General features: G+C 52.6%; 1 protein-coding gene across 7 annotated transcripts in view; it reads left to right on the forward strand.

The window, feature by feature from the left end:
- BCORL1 (BCL6 corepressor like 1) overlaps positions 1-22,824 on the forward strand; it is a 72,406-nt gene that overhangs the window by 37,728 nt on the left and 11,854 nt on the right. For all 7 annotated transcript variants that reach the window (XM_089324297.1, XM_051827492.3, XM_089324298.1 and 4 more), the window contains 7 exons: positions 5,008-5,173; positions 6,415-6,495; positions 9,409-9,798; positions 13,721-13,944; positions 16,791-17,012; positions 18,012-18,178; positions 19,139-19,284. In XM_089324297.1, the coding sequence (XP_089180423.1) occupies positions 5,008-5,173; positions 6,415-6,495; positions 9,409-9,798; positions 13,721-13,944; positions 16,791-17,012; positions 18,012-18,178; positions 19,139-19,284 (1,396 nt within the window). The remainder of the gene's footprint in view (positions 1-5,007; positions 5,174-6,414; positions 6,496-9,408; positions 9,799-13,720; positions 13,945-16,790; positions 17,013-18,011; positions 18,179-19,138; positions 19,285-22,824) is intronic.

Genomic DNA, 22,824 nt, shown 5'->3' on the forward strand with positions numbered 1-22,824 from the left:
CAGGTGCGTTAGCAGGGAGCTGCATCGGAAGTGGAGCAGCCAGGACTTGAATCGGCTCCCTTAAGGGATGCTGGTACTGCAGGCCAGAGGCTTAACCCACTGCACCACAGCACTGGTCCCAAAGTACAGTTTTCTAACTAGAGAGCCTTGAATTTGTTCATGGTGCCAAGTTCATAGTCTTTTTTTGGAGCATAGACCACTTGGAGAAGCTGATGAGGACCATGAAGCCTGTCAGCAGAAACACGGCCTCAGATTTCTGCCAGTACTTTCTCTGGGTTTATAGACTCAACCCCTCCCCAAAGCCCACCCGCGGACCCCAGGTTAAGAATCCCTGGAATCGAATTTGGGCACATTTGACTCAGTAGCCCCACTACCACCCCTGTACGTTGGCAACATACAGAGGAGGAATGTAGGTCATGACGTAGAAGAGCAGATGATGTTTGCTCAGGTAACTGCGACCTGCTCTTGGTAGTGATAATAATATTAATTTATATCATTAGAATTGGTACTGTTCATTGACTTCCTCCTGTATACCGAGTGCTTTCTACATATGTTTATCTAATTGTGTGTTTTTAAGAAATTCTAATTTTTAAGAAAGATTTATTTATTTATTTATTTATTTCAAAGAGAGAAGGAGAGAAAGAGAGCGAGGTCTTCCATCCACTCACTGGTTCACTCCCCAAATGGCTGCAATGGCCAGGGCTGTGCCATGCCAAAGCCAGGAACCAGGAGCTTCTTCTGGGTCTCCCACATGGGTGCAGGGGCTCAAGCACTTGGGCCATCTTCCACTGCTTTTCCAAGCCGTTAGCAGGGAGCTGGATAGGAAGTGGAGCAGCCAGGACTCAAACCAGCACCGATATGAGACGCCAGCACTGCAGGCGGCAGCTTAGCCTTCTGCACCACGGTACCGGCCCCTATCTACTTGTCTTTATAGTAACTCTGTGTGTGGAATGCCACACTCAGTTTACAGGTGAGAAAATGAAGGGAACAGGCTCGGAGAGAAGTTACAGTTAACAGCTGTGGAGTGGCAGAGCCAGAACTCCACGCTCTTTGGCTGCAGAACCCATGTCCTTCAGCTGTGCCACGCCATTTTCTACTTCCTTACCTACAGCTGTCTCACTGAACATTTATCAGATGTTTGTTGATTGACTACTATATGCCCGTCCCTTCCAGGCAGGGGAATGCGTCTTCAGGAGGTGGATGTTGGATTCGTGAGGAGTGTGTTTTCTGGAGGCAGGCATAGAGCCTGAGATTGATTTTTGGTCACACCTCTTCCCAGCTGTGTGACGTTGGTCAAGCTGTTTTCTTTACCTGGCTGTCAGTTTTCTTACCCTGTACAAGATAATCGTAGTGTTTATTCATAGGGTGGTTGCAAAGATTAAATGAGATGATATGAAATTTCCAGAATAGGCAAATCCATAGAGACAGATAGTAAGTTAGTGGTTGCCTAGGGTTGGGAAGGATGGAGGAACTGAGTATTGACTGCTTAATAGGTATAGGGTTTCCATATGGGGTAATGGAAAAGTTCCAGAACTAGATAAGTGGTGATAGTTACACATATCTGTGACTGTACTAGAAACAGCTGAATTGTATACTTTAATAGTGAATTGTGTGATTCAGCTCACTAAAGCTGTTGTTAAGAAATTATTAAATGAGGTGATATATGCAAGTACTTTGATTTGTGTAAGTACCTGGCAGATAGTAAGCACTTAGATTAGTACTTGGCACATAGTAAGTGCTCAGTTAAAGTTAGTGACTACCATTATTATTGTGAGTATTACAGACAAAGTAAGAAGACATGGCCCCTGTCCTCAATGGCAAGAGACACCACCCGTTCCTATAAGAGATTAACAGTTCAGCGGGCCCACTGACAAATGCAGAGGGCAGAGAAGAAGTTACATAGTCAGGGGCCTGGATGCAGCCCAGCCCTTAGTAACTGCCTGTAATGATTTGGTAAATGTCCATTTTCCAGGAGAGCAACCAACTTAGCTCTTTTTGATGATGATGATGTCGTCCCATTTTCTTAAGAAGGAAATAGTTGGTAAGCAAACTAAGTTCAGAGGGTTACTTCAGAGTGGTCCCTTTTAGGACCTGGCTGAGGATCAGGAGAGTCTCCTGTGACCTGCACCATCCACCTGCCCACGCCCTCTCGGGTTCCTAAAGGGTCTGCTGGGTCATCAGCAGAGAGTTCTGCTTCATTGTCGCTGGGAGCATTTTAGTGTCTCCCCATTCTTTGGAAAATGGTTCGAAACTCTTAACTGGAGCATTCATCTTATCTGGTCTCCCCATCCTCCCAACTTTTTGCATAAGTTGGAGTACACAATATATTTTTACTTTCGGTGCTGCCATGGACAGAAATCTCTTCTAGATGTTCTGTTTTACTTGTTTTCGTCTATCTTAGGAAGTAAAAGTTAATGATCTGTTCTTGGAAGCAGCAGCTAAAAACAATATTCAGGAATAAATAGGACTTGTTCCAATTCATGTGCATTTAGCTCTGTTCCTCCTGACCTCAAGTAGTTTCTCTCTGGTCATACCTGAAGGTCCGCTTGTGAGCAGCTGTTCCCCATCTTCCTTTTCCTCCCCAGCTCTATCTCCTGACACTTTGGTTTGTAGAAACTGGCAGCAAGCAAGGAGGGAGAAACCGAGCTTGAATGTTCAGCTCAGCCTTCTGTGGACCAAGAAGCAGGAGGAGTTGATGGCCTAGAGGAAGTCCCAGGAGTTTGGTGACTCCCTGTCCCTGGAGAACTGAGACCCCCTCTCCCCCGCCCCACCCCAGATGTTTGGTCAGTAAGATATTTGCCATCTCCTTAGCTGGAGCTAGACTGTGGTAACTTACCAGAGGTGAGGCACAGGTCTGCTTAGGGGAAAAACAACTCCAGCAGGTTTAACTCTTCCTTTCCTGCTAGGACCTGCTTTCACCATTTAAACATTTTGCTTATTCCACACTCCCTGCTTCTCAGAATACTGGAGATGCCTACATTGCCCTATTTCTTGTTGAGTGGCATGGCAAGACCTCAAAGCTTGTGAATGCTGGTGACTGTTAGGCTGCAAGCAGCCTCGCAGCCATCACCCCTGTGGGATGCCCCAGGCAACAGGTGAGAGTGGGGAAGGAGAGGTAGTGAGAGTTGACGCCAGGAGTCCCAGGCTGGGGGCCAGGAGACGCCCTGTAGTCCTTCTCTTTGCAATGCAAATGAGCTAACTTGCAAGCTGTCCACTGGTCAGGCAGCCAGCCCCTGGGTGGTGGGTGCACTGGAATCCAGTTGCCCTGGATGAATCCTTCAGCCTCTTATCCTGGAGCCTCAGTTTCCTCGTGTGTTCGTTCAGTGTGGATAACAGCAGCCTTCTCAGAGTTGGCGGGAAGATAAAATCAAATAATGGCGCTGAGGGCCCTTTGCAAAGTCGAAAGTGCTGCAGTCTGAAGTGGCATTATTACTAATACCTCGGCCTTTGCCTCGTGCTTTCTAAGTCTGGGGAGGTCTCACTTGCTCCCGTGTCATGTTTTTCTTTTTGCCTTGGTGGGATCTCTTCTCTGGTATTAATTTACACATGAAAACAGACCGTTTTGGCCCATACCAAGAATAATTTTCAGTTGTTAGCGTCAGTACCATTCACAGCAAAGTTATTTGAACAATGTAGTCACCCAGCTTGCAGAAGAAGCATTCGCACTGTTTGGATATAGAGTGTTACGGAGCTTGACTTTGTATCTTTTACAGTGACTTTGGATGATTACCCAATGGCATGTGAATGCAGACCCTGTAGACTCTTTAAAGTGATAGGGTAGGGCTGCCTAGGGGGGAGTCCTTCAGGGAACTGGATTTGGTCCAAAAGAGCCTCTGCTGCCCACTGGGGAAGGTAGCAGATGGCTCCTTTCCCCTGGGCTCCCACCCTGGGCAGTTCATGTCCATGTATCAGAAACAAGGCACATGGCTCCACCCAGGAAGAGTTTTTTTATGGTTATTTATTTTTTTACTTCTATTTACAAGGGGGAGGGGGGAAAGAGAGATTTTTCCCATTCAATGGTTCACTACCCAAATGCCAGGTCTGATCCAGGCTGAAGCCAGGAACCCAGAACTGCATTTGGGCCTCCCTTGTGGGTAGCAGGGGTCCAACTACTTGGGTTGTTATCTGCTGCCTCCCAGGATCCATTAGCAGGGAACTAGACCTGAAGCAGAGCATCTGGGACTTGAACCCACACCCCGATATGGGATGCCAGTATCCCAGGCAGTGGCTTAACCCACTGCACCACGACACCTGCCCCTGGAAGAGCTTTCTTTTTCTCTCTTTTTTTTTTTTTTTTTTTTTGACAGGCAGAGTGGACAGTGAGAGAGAGAGAGACAGAGAGAAAGGTCTTCCTTTTGCCGTTGGTTCACCCTCCAATGGCCGCCGCGGCCGGCGCGCTGCGGCCGGCGCACCGCGCTGATCCGATGGCAGGAGCCAGGAGCCAGGTGCTTTTCCTGGTCTCCCATGGGGTGCAGGGCCCAAGCACTTGGGCCATCCTCCACTGCACTCCCTGGCCACAGCAGAGGGCTGGCCTGGAAGAGAGGCAACCAGGACAGAATCCGGCGCCCCGACCAGGACTAGAACCCGGTGTGCCGGAGCCGCTAGGCGGAGGATTAGCCTAGTGAGCCACGGTGGAAGAGCTTTCTTAAGCAAAACTGGGGCTAACATTGTGCATTAGTGGGTTAAGCCACTGCTTGCAACACCCACGTCCCATATGAGCACCGATTTCAGTCCTGGCTGCTCCACTTCTGATGTAGCTCCTTGCTAATGTGCCTGAGGAAGGAGCAGAAGATGGCCCAAGTCCTTGGGCCCCTGCACCCACGTCAGAAACCTGCATGGAGTTCAAGCTGCTGGCTTTGGCCTGGGCCAGAACTGAATATTGCAGGCATTTTGGGACTAAACCAGCAGGTGGAACATCTCTCTCCATTGCTCTCTCCCTCTCAATAAATATTGAAAAAAGACAAGCAAAACTGATTTTCAACCTTACTCTCCCTACCTCCCCCGTAGTGCCGGAAGCCGTCCAGTGACCCCCAGGAACTCACCAAGAAAAGCCCCAGGGGGTCTTCAGATTCAGGAAAAGAGCACAACGGAGTCAGGGGAAAGCACAAGCACCGGAAGCCAGCAAAGCCGGAGTCCCAGTCCCCAGGAAAGCGAGCCGAGGCTCCTGAGGAAGGTAGGCCCTCGAGCCTCCCTCGTGTCGGCGAGGGGAGGGGGCTCTGAGAGGGACTGGCAAAGTGGGAGTGGGACGTCTTTCCTTCGCAGGGGAGATGGACGCCCCTGAAGTCAAAGGCAAGGCAGGAGGGAGCAGGGCTGTAGTCCCCCCCTCGGTGCTAGAACAAGGCACGTTTTGAAGGCCGAAGGAGGTGGTTCTCAGAGTAACCAGCCCATTTCTCAGCAGTGGGCTCAGGCTCAACGAGGAAACGGGTTTAGGGAGGACTTAGCAGAATGGGGCAAACGGAGGTTCGTGATACAGTTTTCTCTACTTTGGGGTATATTGGAAAATTCTTGTCCAAGAAAGAGAAATAAGCTAGCTATCTGGCTAGAAGGGCTTAGCAAAATCCTACAGCCTTATTATCATTCAGAGACACACAGATGTTTGGGGAAGTATGTACTTGACCTGCACGCATTGCCACAGAGAGTTCTTGGTGCCGTCACGGAGAGAACCCCTAGCATTCCTTACCACAGTAGTCCATGTTCATGGTCTGCCCATTTGCCATGACCTGCCTGCTCCCTGCTCCCATCTTCCTGCCTTACGCGGTCCTCTGAGATTCATTGAGGTTGCACTGCTCGGGGACCTGCTGCAGCTCAGTTCTTTCTGGCCGCTACGGCCGGCGCACCGCATTGATCCGAAGCCAGAAGCCAGGTGCTTCCTCCTGGTCTCCCATGCGGGTGTAGGGCCGAAGGACCTGGGCCATCCTCCACTGCACTCCTGGGCTACAGCAGAGAGCTGGACTGGAAGAGGAGCCAACTGAGACAGAATCCAGTGCCCCAACCGGGACTAGAACCCGGTGTGCTGGCGCCGCAGGCGGAGGATTAGCCTAGTGAGCCGCGGTGCCGGCCTGCAGCTCAGTTCTAACTCTGTGGAGGTCCTGCAGCCTCCGTCTCATACAGGCAGCCGGGCCTTCCACTTTTTGGTATACTGTCGAATTGATTCTCTGGCCATTTGTGCTGACACCAAAGAAGGCAGCTCAAACTTCGTTTGCAAAAACCACTGGGAACTGCTTATTACCTAACAGACATCCATACGTGATAGCAGCATCAGGCGAGGTAATAGACATAACCCAGGGTAACCAGAGGGTCAGCACAGACTCTCCCTTGAGTTTCTCACCTGAGCTGCTCAGATGGGCTTTTCCAGTTTGTAGACTCTGATTCTGACATTTCTGCCTTCTGCCCCAAAACCGCACGTCACTCTAGGCTCCATGGAAAAGAAAGCAAAGAGCAGTTTCCGTGACTTCATCCCTGTGGTTCTGAGTACCCGGACGCGCAGTCAGTCTGGTGAGTGTGACCGAGGGTATGGCATGTTCCCTGGAAAGAAAGGTAGACATCTGTATGAACAGTGTCACCACTGGCCCCGGGGAAGAGTTGGAAATCGGATTCACTGGGCCAGGTTTGCCTGGCTCCTGGCTCCAGGTGGGAGCAGGGACATTAGCCACGATGTTAGGATTATTTTCTTTTCCTTCCTTCCTTCCTTCCTTCCTTCCTTCCTTCCTTCCTTCATTCCTTCCTTTCTTTTTGACAGGCAGAGTGGACAGTGAGAGAGAGAAACAGAGAGAAAGGTCTTCCTTTTGCCGTTGGTTCACCCTCCAATGGCTGCCGCGGCCGTCGTGCTGTGGCCGGCGCACCGCGCTGATCCGATGGCAGGAGCCAGGTGCTTCTTCTGGTCTCCCATGGGGTGCAGGGCCCAAGCACTTGGGCCATCCTCCACTGCACTCCCTGGCCACAGCAGAGAGCTGGCCTGGAAGAGGGGCAACCGGGACAGAATCCGGCGCCCCGACCAGGACTAGAACCCAGTGTGCCGGCGCCGCTAGGCGGAGGATTAGCCTAGGCATTGACATCTCTTGTTGGGAACCAGTGGTGAAAGGAGGAATGGCCTATGACACCGAGAGGTCTTCCATCTGCTGATTCACTCCCCAAATGGCCGCAACGCCTGGAGCTGGGCCCATCCTAAACCAGGAGCTGGGCCCATCCTAAACCAGGAGCTGGGATCTTCTTCTGGGTCTCCAATGCAGGTGCAGGGGCCCAAGCACTGGGGCCATCTTCTATTGCTTTCCCAGGCCGTAAGCAGGGAGCTGGATCGGGAGAGGAGCAGCCAGGAATTGAACTGGCGCCCATATGGGATGCTGGCACTGCGGGCAGAGGCTTAGCCCACTATGCACAGTGCCGGCCCCAGGAAAGCTGGTTCTACGCCAAGCTCCGGTATCTCGTGGTCGTGGGGGCCCATCTCGGACATATTCTTAACCTGTGGGTCCTAGTCTTGGTGTCTTACATGGCAGGCGTCATCATGTGTGCCTCCTTGACTGTGTAGTCAGCCCCAAGGTTGAAATAAAAACAGCCCTTTCCAGCCACTACTGTCTTTTTTTCAGCCCGAGACGGTTGCCCTGGCTCACTCAGATTTCCATGCAAATTAGAGGGAATGGGGAAAAGGGGCACTGTGTGAACTCAGCGATCTGACATTCTAGTCACTGGCAGCTCAGCACGTGGGCGAGCGTGGTGGTGATCCGGGCTCATGATGGTGGCCTGGAGGCCTCGCGAAATCCTGAAGCGTCTTCCAGACCATCAGAGAGTGATCACGCTAAGGCCAGTCGCATTTTGCCATTAAACACGTTGTACTGCATTTGATTCTTTGGCATTTAGTGCTCCCTGCGTGATCTCTATGGCGATCACGCATTACCGAAAGCATTAGATTCCCAGGAACCCTGGGTTCCCGGCTCAGTCTGTATCGTGGAAAGTTTGGTGGTCAGGGGCTGTCTTTAAGGGGCCTCACCAAGTTGCAGCTTGGGTCAAGGATGGCTCTGTTTGCCTCCAACTCTTTCTTTCTTTCTTTCTTTCTTTCTTTCTTTCTTTCTTTCTTTCTTTCTTTCTTTCTTTCTTTCTTTCTTTTTTTTTTCCCTGCTGACCTCCCTTGGGCCTGGGGATTGTTGAGTTAATAGCTGGGCCACGAGAGAAGGATGGCAGTGTCTCACAGCTGCTTCCCAGGAAGGTGTCAGATCTCCTGGAGTGCGAAAGCGGCCAAATTAGGGTTGCACTTTTGTTAGTAGAATTGCGGGAGAGCAGGGAGAGAAAATGGCCTCTTGGCAAGGTGGCCGAGGAGGGTAGGAAAGGTGCCATCCATCCCCCTGTCCCCGGGGTTGTCAGCAGAGGAGGGGACGTGCCTGCCCAGTGGTGAGGAACAGCTCGGGTGGGCTGGGGGAGGTGCCATGGAAAGCCCCACCCTTGCACTCTTGGCAACTCCACAGGAGGTGGGATCAATTTAAGGGAAGAGGGCCTGGCTGTGGAGCATTTGGGTGTGACTGAACCAGGCTGTATCACAGGAGAAAGACTCCTGGCTTCGCTTTTCCTGAGACTTTTGTGAGGATTCTGCTTGTCCAGGGTGGCGCTAGCAGCGAAACTGGTGGGGCCACAGAGTGAGCAGGACTGGGGGACAATGCCAGGCTGCCCTTCTTCACGCTCCACCAAAGCCCGATTTGCAAACAGATGGACCTGTGGCCCTCTCCTGCCCCTCACACGATGCTTTGCACCTTGCATGCACTAAGCAGGGTCGGTGGATGGATTCAAATGACACAGTAAAGATTTATTTATTTATTTATTTGAGTGGCAGAGTTACAGAGAGAGAGAGGGAGAGGCAGAGAGAGAAATCTTCCATCCAGTGATTCACTCCCCAAAGGGCTGCAGTGGCCAGGGCTGGGCCAGACTGAAGCCAGGAGCCAGGAACTTCATCCAGGTCTTCCTCATGGGTGCAGGGGCCCAAGCACTTGGGCCATCTTCTGCTGTTTTCCCAGGCGCGTTAGCGGAGAGCTGGACAGGAAGTGGAGCAGCCGGGACTTGAACCGATACCTGTATGGGATGCCGGCACTACAGGTGGCAGCGTAACCTGCTGTGCCACAGCGCCGGCCCCAGGGTGTATGTTTTTCAGTAGTTGATAGGACTACAAGTATGGGTTTCTGTAAAGCACTTCTGAGTGAAAGATCGTCCGTCCTGGAGCTTCAAAACAGCTCCATGAGGTCAGCAAGGGAAGAATAGTATCCCCGTTTCATAGGCGAGGAAACAGAATGAAGGAACTTTGCAGGTGTACAGCAGAGCCTGAACTTGAACCAAGACTTCAAACTCCCAGCCCAGGGCATTCCCTCAGACACCATGCATTGTCTTTTGGAGGGGTACATGACTGTCCTCTGTCCATCCCATCCCCAGGAAGCATCTGCAGCTCCTTTGCTGGGATGGCAGACAGCGACATGGGAAGTCAGGAGGTCTTCCCCACCGAAGAGGAGGAGGAGGTAGCCCCCACGCCAGCCAAGCGGCGAAAGGTGAGAAAGACCCAGCGGGACACCCAGTATCGTAGCCATCATGCCCAGGACAAGACCTTGCTGAGCCAGGGCCGCAGGCACTTGTGGCGAGCCCGAGAGATGCCCTGGAGGACAGAGGCTGCCCGGCAAATGTGGGACACCAATGAAGAAGAGGAGGAAGAGGAGGAGGAGGGCCTGGTGAAGAGGAAGAAACGGAGACGGCAGAAGAACCGGAAATATCAGACTGGGGAGTACCTGACCGAACAAGAAGAAGAGCAGCAGCGGAAGGGGAGAGCAGGTAAGGCTGGCGAGGGGGCCGCAGTGTGTTCCACTGAGTCCCATTCAGGCCTGTTCAGGCCCGTTCCTGTAGTAGGCTCGTAATTGAGCCAAAAACTCTTCTCTGAGTTCCAGAAGAACACTTCTGTCTCTCACTCTCATTCTATGACCACCTACGCTTGAGGCAACAATTGATTCTCTCCTATCATATATTCATCCTGAGCTTTTGGATGTTTATCAGTCAAAACTGAATAACCTTATATTGAGTGGGTACAATTCTGGATTTCCTATAATGCAGCGAAGGCTTAACCTCATTTCCGGCTCAGCTTAAGTGGTGATGTATATGATACTACTATCCCTATGCTCAAGAGAGTAATTGAGCTAATTTTCATCAACTGTGGGAGTGAGTAGGGGCAATTTTCCTTTTCTTCTGCTAGAGCCATAATAGATTGGTCGTGAGTGAATTGTCAAGCCATGGCCTCAGCCACTTGTGTTAGCATGAAGAGGAGCTTTTGCATCAACCAATCTTCTCTGATAGGGCTAATTTCCTTGCTTGGAAGCTTCCTATGAAACTCACTGGCTCTTGGACCGACCAAAAGGACCTCGGAGGTTGCCTTGTCCGGTTTGCCGCCCAATGCAAAGCTCGCGATCTCTCTAGCATTCTTGACACGTAGCTATAGTCTTTGAGTACCTTTAGTGACACAGAATACCACCCATCAAATCTTCCTGTTGCTTCGGGGGCAGCTGCCTTTGTGGAAGAGTAGCTCTTCCTCTCTGTGGATGTGTCTAAGGGCCGGCTTTGGCGTGCGTTCTGGTCACCTCCCTCTCCAGATCTGATAATGGCATCTTCATGCAGGAATTGCCTGACAAACCTCTCTCTCCTCCCAAAGTTCCCAAACCGCCTCCTCCAGCCTTTCAGTTTGACATCAGAGTCGGGCAAAGGTCAAAGCAGGCGGGCCCCCTCCTCCCATCTGAGCCTGTGACCTTCCCTTTCATCCTGAGCTTGGCTATCTCTCTTCTTGACCTGCAGAGAGGTAGGAAGAGCCGCCTCCTCTCACACGATGCTACCTGTACTCTCCATTCCTTCGTGTGCTGTGATAAAGTGCTCGCTCCTCCGCATTTGGATACGTGGCGGAGTTTTTGCCTGCCCTGGGTAAACAGAGTAGGGGCTGTTTGTTTTGCTGTGATATGGCTTCCCCACATTTCCTGGGGTCCTCAAGAGGCACAGTGCTGTACCTTCCTTGTTTGCTTCAGTCCAAACTTGTTCATCATCAAAAGGCCTGGTTTTAGGAGTAGCCATGAAGCCTAGTAGGTAAGATGGGCGTGTCCCACACCTGAGTGCCTGCGTTTGATTTCTGTCCCGACTCTTCATTCCAGTCTCTGCCAATGCAGACCCTGGGAGGCAGCAGTTGGTGGTTCAAGTAATTGGGTTCCTGCCACCCATTTGGGAGACCTGGATTGAGTTCCTGGCTCCTGCCTTTGGCCTTGATCCATCCCCAGCCATTGTGGGCATTTCGAGAGTGAACCAGCTGAAGGGAGCTCTCTTCTCTGTCTCTCTTTGTCTCAAATTAAAAAAAAAACAACTTTAAACAGTAAGTCCTGGTTTAGTATGTTCACAGTGGAAGTGCCAATAGAGACTACGTAGCACAGCAGTTCTTAGCCAGGCTGTGGGGGACCCATTAACGGTCTGGGGCTGCTTGGGAATAAGGGGTGGCCCGACAGCTGGTCCTGTGAGAGTTGTGCACAAGCTCAGCCAGATCCTGGGATGAGAGCAGTGACTCCCACATCGGGATCTGCCCTCGGCAATGTCACTCACGAGAGCCCGTGTCAAGGTCAGGGGGGAAGAGTCAGAACTCTTGTATCTTAATCTCTTCATTTCACAAGTTAGAGACACTGACCACGGTTAATTCACTTCACAGACATAACTGATCTTTTGCCCTGTGCTAGGCAGGGTGTTCCGTCTTTTGGGAAAATAAAGAACATGCAGCTAATGGCCCTACCTATAGAGTGTACACTTAAATAATATAACAGTGATGCCATACACCTTATAAAAAGTTTCATAAATGTGTATTACCTTCATTTAATTCTCATATCACTCCTGTAATGTGAATTATGTTCTCTCCGTTTTACTGAGATTCACAGGGTTTCTGAGTTAATTTTACCCATTTACACAGTTAGTGCCCAATCCACGGGACCTAATGGCAAGATATAAGGATAGGGGCTGGCTCTATGACGTAGCGGGTAAAGCTTCTGCCTGTGTCGTTGGCATTCCCTGTGGGCACTGGTTCATGTCCTGGCTGCTCCACTTCCAATCCAGCTCCCTGTTAATGTGCCTGGGAAAGCAGCAGAGGATGGCCCAAGTGTGTGAGCAGCTGCATGCTTGTGGGAGACCCTGAGGAAGCTCCTAGCTCCTGGCTTTGGCCTGGCCCAAGCTTGATCATTTTGGCCATTTGGGGAGTGAACCAGCATATGGAAGACTTCTCTCTCTGTATCTCTGCCTTTCAAATAAATAAATAAATCTTTTATTTTGGGGGGTTTAGAACAGACCTGGGGGCAGTGCTGTAGCTTAGCAGGTAAAGCTGCCACCTGCAGTACCTTCATCACATATGGGTGCCTGTTCAAGGCCTGGGTGCTCCACTTCTGATCCAGCTCTCTGCTGGGCCTGGGAAGGCAGTGGTGGATGGCCCAAGTGTTGGGCCCCGGCGCCTGCATGGGAGACCTGGAGGAGGCTCCTGGCTCCTGGCTTCAGATGGGGCACAGCTCTGGCCATTGGAGCCATTGGGAAGTGAGCCATTGGATGGAAGACCTCTCTCTCTCTCTCTCTCTCTCTGCCTCTGCCTCTCTATAACTCTGCCTTTCAAATAAATGGATAAATCTTTAAAAAAAACAGACCTCATGGAAGGATATTTGTTATAAAGGTTTTTTTTTATTTATTTGAAAGGCAGGAGAGAGAGAGAGAGAGATTTTCCATCTGCTGGTTCATTCCCCAAATGGCTGTAATGGCCGGGGCTGGGCCAGGCTGAAGCCAGGAGTTAGGAGCCTTCTCTGGGTCTCCCGTATGGATGGCAGGGGCCCAAAGACTTGGGCCATCTTCTGCTGCTTTCTCAGGCGCATTAGCCAAGAGCTGGATTGGAAGTGGAGCAGCCAGGACTAGCTGGTGCCCATATAGGATGCCGGCACTGCAGACAGAAGCTTAACCTTCTATACCACAGTGCCTGCCCCAGAAGGAGAATCTTGATAATCCCAGCAGGCCTCTGTGAAATTAGAGTGCATTTTGCTCAGTGAGCTGTGGCTAGAATTAGAGGTGTTGCCCAGCGTGTTCCGGTCACATGGGAGACTTGATTTCCAACCAGGGAAAGAAGGTTTCTGCCACTGGCCAGCAGCTCAGTAGGCCCACGGCATCTTCTGGTGTTGTGGAGGTTCTGTGGCTTTGATCTTTGTGTCCTCAGAGAGTGACAGATAGGCAATCGGGTGAGTAGAACTGAAGCTATGAAGGCAGCCGTCTTAGATTTACTCCTGCCCCAGTGTACTTGATACTTTACGTCAGCAGAACTGCTAAATTTGTTTTTATATTGGGGTGGAGACAGGCAGCAGTGTGCTGGGGGGAAAACCTGAAAAGAAACTCCAATTTGCTGAAGGCTATGGGTAGAACCTTTTAAAAAATTACCCGCATCTTGGAGACAGCCAGATAGGCTGCCCCCTGCTGGCAGGGCTGGGAGCTGTCTCTGCTTGTAGAGGGAAGCACAGGGATGGTGAAGCAGCGCTCGCTGAAGAAGCACTGAGTGGCATGGTCAGCACTGCGCTAGATACTGACAGCTGATCGTTTCCTGACATTGCACTTGGCTTCTAATCCCCCAGGCCCTCTGATTCATTCTAGAGGATGGCATTGCTTTTCTGCGTTCCATCTCTCTGACAGCCGTTCTCTACTGTTTTCTTGTCTTCAGATTTAAAGGCCCGTAAGCAGAAGACTTCCTCCCAAAGTTCGGAGCACTGTCTCAGGAACAGGAACCTTCTCTTGCCCACTAAAACCCAGGGGATCTCGGATTCACCAAATGGTTTCCTCCCAAATAATCTGGAGGAGCCAGCCTGCCTTGAAAACTCCGAAAAGCCATCAGGAAAACGGAAGTGCAAGACCAAGCACATGGCAAACGTCTCAGAAGAGACAAAGGTATGTTGCCGTCGAGGGGACGTGTCCAGGGGAGGGGCGTGGGCTCGAGGAGGCAGACTAGCCACCAAGCTCCTCTGTCAGCAGTCGTCTGGGGAAGGGGCGAGTGATAGCAAGGAGCAAATGAACCCATCTTTATTAAGGTGTTTGAAACTAGTTTTAGAAGCATTAGCGGGCGGAGTCAGAGAATGGGAACTCAAGTTACAGTTACAGCGTTTGGCCCACGATGGCTTTTCCTCAATACTCCCTGAATCTCCTTTGAGTTAAGGGAGTTAAAGAATATGGCAGGAAGTTGATGTGAATAGCTTGTTAACATCCAATCAAGAAGCCTTTGTTTGGACTTAACTCGCTAGAAACCAATCACGGGCTTTCTGAGTCAATCAGGGTTAAATAATAATAATAATAATAAAACAACTTCTGGAAGTAAGGATTTGGATGTCCAGGTGAAGGTTACTGGAGGGTGGGGCTTAAGTACCAGCCACCCTTTCTTGCCTGCACTCATGTTCCCACGTGTCTGGCGGCAGTGTTAGAATGAGTGAGCATGGCCGGCGCCGCGGCTCACTAGGCTAATCCTCCGCCTAGCGGCGCCGGCACACCGGGTTCTAGTCCCGGTCGGGGCGCCGGATTCTGTCCCGGTTGCCCCTCTTCCAGGCCAGCCCTCTGCTGTGGCCAGGGAGTGCAGTGGAGGATGGCCCAGGTGCTTGGGCCCTGCACCCCATGGGAGACCAGGAAAAGTACCTGGCTCCTGGCTCCTGCCATCGGATCAGCGCGGTGCGCCGGCCGCAGCGCGCCGGCCACGGCGGCCATTGGAGGGTGAACCAACGGCAAAGGAAGACCTTTCTCTCTGTCTCTCTCTCTCACTGTCCACTCTGCCTGTCAAAAAAAAAAAAAAAAAAAAGAATGAGTGAGCAGACACTCCCAGCCAACCCAACAAGCATTCCTAGGACCCCCTTTCAAAACTGACACCTCGGCCACGAAGCTAGGGTGACCGCGGGCTGCTTGTACATAATAAAGCTGGTTTGTTCCCAAAAAAAAAAAAAAACTGACACCTCTTTGGGGTCTGATATTCGTAGCATTGGTGTTGGACTCCACATTGACCATTAGAAAAAAAAAAATCAGCTTTACATTTGAGAGAAGTGAGGGCCAGATTCCACTATGTAATCCAAAGACGTATTTGGCATCGAAGATCCCTCCCCAAGGCTGAATGGGGCTTGTTTTGGTGGTTGTGATTCTTCCCACTCTCTGTCTAGTTCCTGAGCAGGGATCCCTGAATGGCACTGGCCCGAGATGGGAGACCCGGCTGCCCATTTCTCTTCTGACCCCTCTCCTGCTCCCCAACCGCACTCTAGCCTATTTCGTCATCTTGAAAGCTGGAGCTGGTACTCCAGGCTCTTTGTGGCTCTCAGGGTGCCCGGGGGACAAAGGAGGCGATGGGTGTAACTGACAGCTTTCGATGACCCTGCAGTGCCCTCCGGGGCTCTCTTTGGCATCCCCCCACCCCGGGTTCAGGCCGAGGCAGGAATGAGCGGCAGAGGCACGGCACCTGTTCTCTCTGACCCCCAGAGTGGGAGAAAGACAGGGCCTGAGGACAGAGCAGGGAGCGCTGGGCCATGCCAGGTGCTTCGTTCGCGTGACTGTTCTGGTCTCCCTGACGTGGCCTTGGAGGTCAGTGCTTTAATCTGAGTCTGGGAGACACCTGGGGCGGGGGGGGGGGAGCGATGGGATGGGAAGCAGTGCTGCCTAGAGCAGCTAGGACAGAAGGTAGGTACGCCCCAGGCTCCTGCCTGTCCCTCAGTTTCCCCCAGACTCTCAGATGGCCCCATCCCACCCACAGGTGACCAGCCGCCTAACACTGAGCAGCACGCGTGGTGCTCCTGTGTGGTGGTTCTGCCTGGCAGTGTGTCTGCGGAAATGTTCTGCAGAGGTCTCTCTCCCTCCCCAGGGCCTCTGCTTCTCCCTCCTGCCTTTCTTTCCCTCCTGGTCACCCCCACCTGCTCCAGTTGCCCCCATGGCACAGGGCTTCAGAGTGGGGGAGGTCAGAGGATACTCCCGCGGCACTAAAGTGGAGCCTCGGCCAAGGCCTTCTCACCCCAAGGGTTAGAGCTGAGGGAGGGGGGAGGGGAAGAGGCATCCCCACTTGTTCTCACTCCTCCCCTCCTCAGGCAGCCACCAGAAGGAGAGGCACCGTTTGGTAAACCTGGGTACTGTGCCCAGCGTCCTGCAGTCCTGCCATTGTGTGCCCTAGCCTCCTGCTGCTACAGTGGGATCAGATCCTCGTAACCGGTACCCTCCTGCCAGGGATGGTACCTGTCTGCCCTTTGGGAGTAGGGACGGCTAGGGCTTCCTGTGCTCCTAGGAGTTACCAGAGGAGACACACGCCCTGCGCCCTCAGCTTTTCTCTCCGCTGCTGATCCTTTGCTGACTTCTTTCTTTCTGTTTTTTTTTTTTTCATTTATTTTGAAAAGATTTATTTGAAAGGCAGAGAGAGACAGAAACAGAGAGACAGAGAGATCCTCCATCCACTAGTTCACTCCCCAAATGGCTGCAACGGCCAGAGCTGTGCCAATCCGAAGCCAGGAGCCAGGAGCTGCTTCCGGGTCTCCCCCGCGGGTGCAGGGGCCCAAGCACTCGGGCCATCTTCTGCTGCTTTCCTATGGGGTCGAGGGGTTGAGCCTCTTGCCGTCTCCCCACCAGTGGCCAGCCCATCCTCTGGCTCTAGATGTGACAGACGTCTGTGCTATTGGGGGTGCTGTTTGCAAAGCACAGCGTGGACGTGGTTGAGGTGAGATGGCCGTGATGGATGGGCTATGTTGCCTGGCCTGCCCCATGACTGCATCTTTGCTCTCTAGGGCAAAGGTCGTTGGAGCCAGCAGAAGACCCGCTCTCCCAAGTCTCCCACCTCAGCGAAACCCACAGAACCATGCACACCCTCCAAGTGCCGAAGTGCCGGCCCAGAGGAGGCCTCAGAGTCACCCACAGCCCGACAGATCCCCCCAGAGGCCCGGCGGCTCATAGTGAACAAAAATGCTGGCGAGACCCTCCTGCAGCGGGCAGCACGTCTCGGCTATAAGGTAAGCAGGCTGCTGGCTGCGGGCGTGCTGTTGGCCTGAGCAGCGATGGCGCAGCTTCTCATCCTTGGCTCCTCTGGGATCCGAGTCCAGGCTCTCCTCCGTCCGCTGCCCACCTTGCCCGTGGGGCTGCTTTGCCCCTTGTCTGATCTCAGTGTGTGGGGATGCAGGTTCCTTTGAATGTCAGTTTGGGATGACATTGAAGTAGTAACAAAATAGCATGCAGTGCATTCCTAGGCCAAGGACGGGATTTTTGGATGTTCTCATTGTCTTGAACGCTCCCGATGTGGCTACTCCCTGCTCTGAGAAGAACAAGAGGTGATTGTTGCTCCCGCCCCCCTCATTTCATCTCTGGTAGAGGCTTCAGGAGTGTGTTCAAGGGGCAAGACTGAGCGAATCCTTCTTTATCTTCTCTCCCTAGACGTTGAAGGGAGGGAAGCTGGCGTTGACTGGCTCCTCTTTGGTGCACCTGTGAGGTAGCTTTTGTTACGCTAGGTAGCAGTGGTCAGTGATGTGTCCAAGATCACTCATCTCTACTGGATTACATTCAGAACAGTGCTGATTCGTGCGGTGCAGTGCGGTGCGGGGCTGGAAGTGATGACCCTGGCGTGAACATTTGTCCTGCTGAGACCAGCACCCAGGGATAGTACTGAACACAGTCCTTCCTTCCTTGATCTTGAGTTATCAGCACACACGTCTCATTTGCTTCATCTGGCGCTACCTTGCAAAGCTCGGGGGGCCCAGGTCTAGGTGCCGGAGCTAGGGCTGGGCAGGTGAGCCTCTCTGAGCCACTGCCACCCAAACAAATGTTCTCGGCCGTAAGAAACATCTCCCTGCTGCCAAAGCGGCATCCCGGTGGTGGCGGCCCGACACTGACTTTGAGCCTCGCCTGTCAGGCTCTGTGACGCCTCAGGAATTGGGGGGCGGGGGGCTCGCCTCTAACTGGGGATGACTTCAGGAGTTAGGCCTGCCTTTGCTCATGAGCAGCCCCTGTGCTCGCAGGACGTGGTCATGTACTGCCTGCAGAAGGACAGCGAGGACGTGAACCACCGCGATAACGCGGGCTACACCGCCCTGCACGAGGCCTGTTCCCGGGGCTGGACCGACATCCTGAACATCCTGCTGGAGCATGGCGCCAACGTGAACTGCAGTGCACAGGATGGCACCAGGCAAGGCTGCCCCGCCCCCTCGCACCCCCTCGCGCCCCCTCGTGCCCCCTCGTGCCCTCGCGTCCCCAGCTCAGCCCCCTGACTCAAAAGGACTTCCCAGCCTGAACCTTTGCAGAGGCTTGGTCCAAATGACTTCTGTAGACAGAAGAGGGGCCCGGTTTAGGACAGGCTCTGAGGCGTTCTTGGCAGGCCAGTTTCCCATTGGTTACCAAGGGGAGGCTGGGGTTGTCACGGGATCCTCCCACCCCTTGCAGCTGTCAGCAGTAAGACCACTCAGGCTTCCCCAAATCATCCTGGTGGGACACCTGTCTCAGGCAGACTCCGGGGCTTTAGGAACTAACTGGGCAGCTGACCTCAGGGTATCAGTATCATCCCAGATTCGGTGTTTGTGAATTGATCTCTGTATACTTTTCCAAAACATACCTGCAGTGTCTCAGAGATACCGCACCCAGGCTCCTCTGCCCTGGCACACGGCCTTCGTCCTTGGCAAAATAGAGACATGAGCTGTCAGTCTGGTATGGGCACCTGGAGTATGGGTGCGGGCTCTGCTTGGCCACCGTCAGGCTGCTCCTTGCTCTTCTGCCCTCAACTGGGTCTTTCCGTTCTTAGCCCCCTGCCTCTGCTTTAACTCTTCCCTCCGTCAGGGACCCATTCTCTGCAAAATTTCAGAATAGACCAGTGGAGCTTACACTGTGTCCTAGGGACTGTCCCTAGATGGTGGTGGTGGGGGGGGGTGGTGGTGGTGCAGATAGGAGATGGAGGGAGAGAGAGAGAGAGAGAGAGAGAGAGAGGAAAGAGAGGATAAAGGTGTACAGAGGTACAGAGGGAGGATGGGGGACTGTAGCAATGCCCGGGGGTCATCTCATTTTTTATTTTTTAACCCTGATGAGGTAGCCTGAAGCCTAGACACCTCTGTTCCCATTTGGCCCCTGCTGTCCTCACCCTGTATTGTCTCCACAGGCCAGTTCATGATGCAGTGGTCAACGACAACCTGGAGACCATCTGGCTCCTGCTGTCCTATGGGGCTGATCCCACGCTGGCCACCTACTCGGGTCAGACGGCCATGAAGCTGGCCAGCAGCGACACCATGAAGCGCTTCCTCAGTGGTGAGCACCGGCAGACTTGATGCTGGCATCCTTGGGGCTGGCCTGTGACTCCTGAACTTGGCAGGAGGTCCTCTTCATCTCCCTCTAGCTCAGATGGCTCCCACGAGGGGCACCTGCCCCCTCTTCACACACTTTCCTTCCAGCTTCTCAGGAATTCCTGTCTCATTTACTTAGTTAAAAGAGAAAGAGAGAGACAGAGAGCTGCCATCTGCTGGTTCACTCCCCAGATGCCTGCAACTAAAGTCAGGAGCCCAGAACTCAGTCCAGGTCTCCCATGTGGACAGCAAGGACCCAAGTACTTGAGCCATCACTACTGCCTCCCGGGTGCACATTAACAAGAAGCTGGACTAGGGAGCAGAGCCGAGACTCCAACCCAGGCACTCTGTTATAGGATGCTGCACCAAATGTCCATCTCCTCTGCCTCTGGTCTACTTAAAAAAAAAAAAAAAGATTTACTTATTTTATTTGAAAGACAAGTTACAGAGAGGCAGAAAGAGAAAGAGAATGTCTTCCATCCACTGGTTCACTTCCCAAATAGCCACAACAGCTGGAGCTGGGCCAATCAGGAGCCAGGAGCTTCTTCAAGATCTCGAACTTGGGTGCAGGGGCCCAAGCACTTGGGCCATCTTCCACTGCTTTCCCAGGCCATAGCAGAGAGCTGGACCAGAAGTGGAAAAGCCAGGTCTTGAACCAGTGCCCTTATGGGATGCTGGCACTGCAGCTGATGGCTTTACCCACTATGCCATAGCGCCAGCCCCAGAATTACAGAGAGAGAGGGAGTAATCGTTCATCTGCTGCTTTGCTCCCCAAATGCCCACAACAGCCAGAGCTGGGCCAGGCTGAGGCCAGGAAGCTGGAATTCTAAACGGGTTTCCCACTTGGGTGCAGGGGCCCAAGCACTTGGGCCCATCTTCCACTGCTTTCCCAGGCGCATTAGCAGGGATGTAGCCTGTTTAGGGCTCTGGTAGCCCATAGAGACCCAGGTTACCGCCAGGTGTGTGGGATAGGCCTCCTTGTGGGACAGCAGCCCCATTAGTGGATCTGGTTGGGGGCAAAGTGTGACGTGAATGGGTGTCAGTTACCCAGAAGTTACCACTTAGCGTCTTGCTTTTGTTTTGCAATTTCTCTTTGCTGGCAGTCAAAGTGGAACCCCTAGGGCCTTCCCAAAGCTTTCTTCCTCCCTGCCCTTGGCAGTGGGTGGCATGGTGTTCCTTGTGCATTCCGCATCTTCCTCCTTTCCATCCCTTTCCCTTTCTCCCTCACCTGCCCGTTCTGGAACGGTGTCTAGTGTTCAGGCCCGCGCTGAGGGCCGCATGCCAGTGTGTATTTTCTCCTTAGTGGCTGGCAGCTGTTTGTGTGCAGTTCGATAGCTCTACTGAGCTGGGCAGCGGGGAGAGAGCAATGGAGGGAGGTCTAGCTCTGGTGACTAGACCTCGAAATAGAGGAAGCCCGCCTCCTAGCGACATTTTGATACCACAGCTTGGCCCTTTCCTGTCTCCGGATTGCCTGAGCGGCAGAGCAGCTGGGAATTGGATCTCTGAGCACCCTCCAAGGTGTCAGTGTTGTGGCACCTCCCTTCTTGAACTAGGGACCAGTGGGATTGTGGGTTTGCCCAAGACCATGCCTCCCTCTCCCCAGGCCCTGGCCCCAGGCAGTCCTGAACGCCCACCCCTGCCAGAGAGAGAGTTCTAGGCTCCCAACCAGGGACTCACTTGTTTATGGAACAAAGGTTAACCAGGTAGCTGGTGATGGGACAAAAGGAAAAGATCCACACTAAAAGCACCGATGAAACGAAAAACCAGGTGGGAGTATCACCTTTAAACTAACCAGAGCTGGCGGTGGGGAGGGGACGATGGAGGGCTGCTGAGGGGCCCTGACTTCTGCTCAGGCCCTGTGCAGTCTAGGCTTAGGCCCGCCCAGCCAGTTCCAGCCTCTCCCAGGTGCGCACAGGAGGGTGGCCCTTTCCCTTCCCCCCACCGCAGCTCTGGATCCCCAGGACCTGTCACTGAGGGGCGGACCAGATCTGAGATGTCCATTCCGTGCTCTGCCCTGGGCAGTGATAATTGTTGTTCCCTCTGGCTAGCTGAGCTGTCGCTGTGGGCTCAGGGCTCAGGGCTCAGAGCGAGCCACCCTTAGTGGCCTCCTCTCCCATACCACGCACACATGTACTCTTCTCTTAGGCGCATGTGCACGTTGTCTGAATGCACTGTGTTCCTAGGCAAGTCTGGCATGCACGACCGTCCAGAGCGTCTCAGGACGATAAAGGGACCACAGGCTCTGACTGTGATCAAGTGGCCTAGTTCAGGGGTCTCTTGGGGCTCTTCAGGGCATCTCAGTGGGTCTTAGGGCTGTCTAGGTCCAGAGGATGCTATCTCTGACCACTTTAGTAAGCAGATGAGCGCTTTCCTTTCTCACTCTCTTCTCTCAAACCTCAAAAGAATTTGAATGTTGAAACCATCTTGGGTGCTTAAAAAAATTAGAAATGACCACATTTTTTTCTCTTTGGTCAACTCAACCCAACTACTAGCCAGCCCCTTTTTGTCGTTGTTTATTTATGTATTGGAAAGGCAGAGTGATGGAGAGTGGGAGGGTGGGAGAGAGAGTGAGGGAGAAGGAGAGGGAGAGACAGAGAAAGATCTTCCATCTGTTGGTTCACTCCCCAAAGCCAGGAGTACAGCACTCCATGCAGGTCTCCCACTTGAGTGGCAGGAACCCAAGTACTTGGGCCATCACCTGTTGCCTCCCAGGCACATTAGCAGGAAGCTGAATCAGAAGTGAGGTAGCCAGGACTTGAACCAGCCTCCAACATGGGATGCTGGTATCCTGTCCCTTTAGCTAGTTTTTAGGTACCTCCTTAAACTAACTCAAATGCCAGTCTCTGTGGCAGAATGCAAAGTAGACTTACCTTAATGCTAGCACTTCCTAACCAGTTCATCCTGAGCCCCTTCATTCAAATTTCTCATTTTATGGGTATGGAGCTGGCTTAACAATGGGGATCAGGGGCCAATGGAATGTGATAAACTGGGCTGTCTCTTTGTGGTGCAAAGGCCGGGCTCTGCCTGGCTATTAGGGAAAATTCTAGCAAGCCAGGCTAGGCCCTTGGTCTAACAGCACAGGGAAGCAGGCACTGGCAGGAGTCGGTAGGCTCCTGGGAAGGGGGGGACTTGGGCCCATAGGCTGTCTGTGAGGCATTAAAGGACAACACTCCTGGGCTTTATAAAAACTGAAGTGAAATTCACCAAACATAACCCTTTTAAAGTAACAATTCAGTAGTACTTAGTGCATTCATAACGTTGTGCCACCATCATCAGGAGCTATCTTGATCCCTCAGATTGGGTATTTCTCTCTTTTTTCCATCTATGTATGCTTCCCCACCAAATTTCCAGGTACTGCTGGAAAGAACAGGTGTGGTTGATCACAGAGAATGTATGAGGGCGGAGGTTGGAGGTTGAAGAATGTTTCCTTCCTACCCCACCTCCCTAGCCCCTATGCCTGGATATGTTTGTAGGGACCTCTGGGTTGTTTTTGTTTTAAAACCTG

The sequence above is a fragment of the Oryctolagus cuniculus genome, chromosome X, assembly GCF_051225735.1.
Source record: "Oryctolagus cuniculus isolate XC-2025 breed Fujian yellow rabbit chromosome X, ASM5122573v1, whole genome shotgun sequence".
NCBI lineage: Eukaryota > Metazoa > Chordata > Mammalia > Lagomorpha > Leporidae > Oryctolagus > Oryctolagus cuniculus.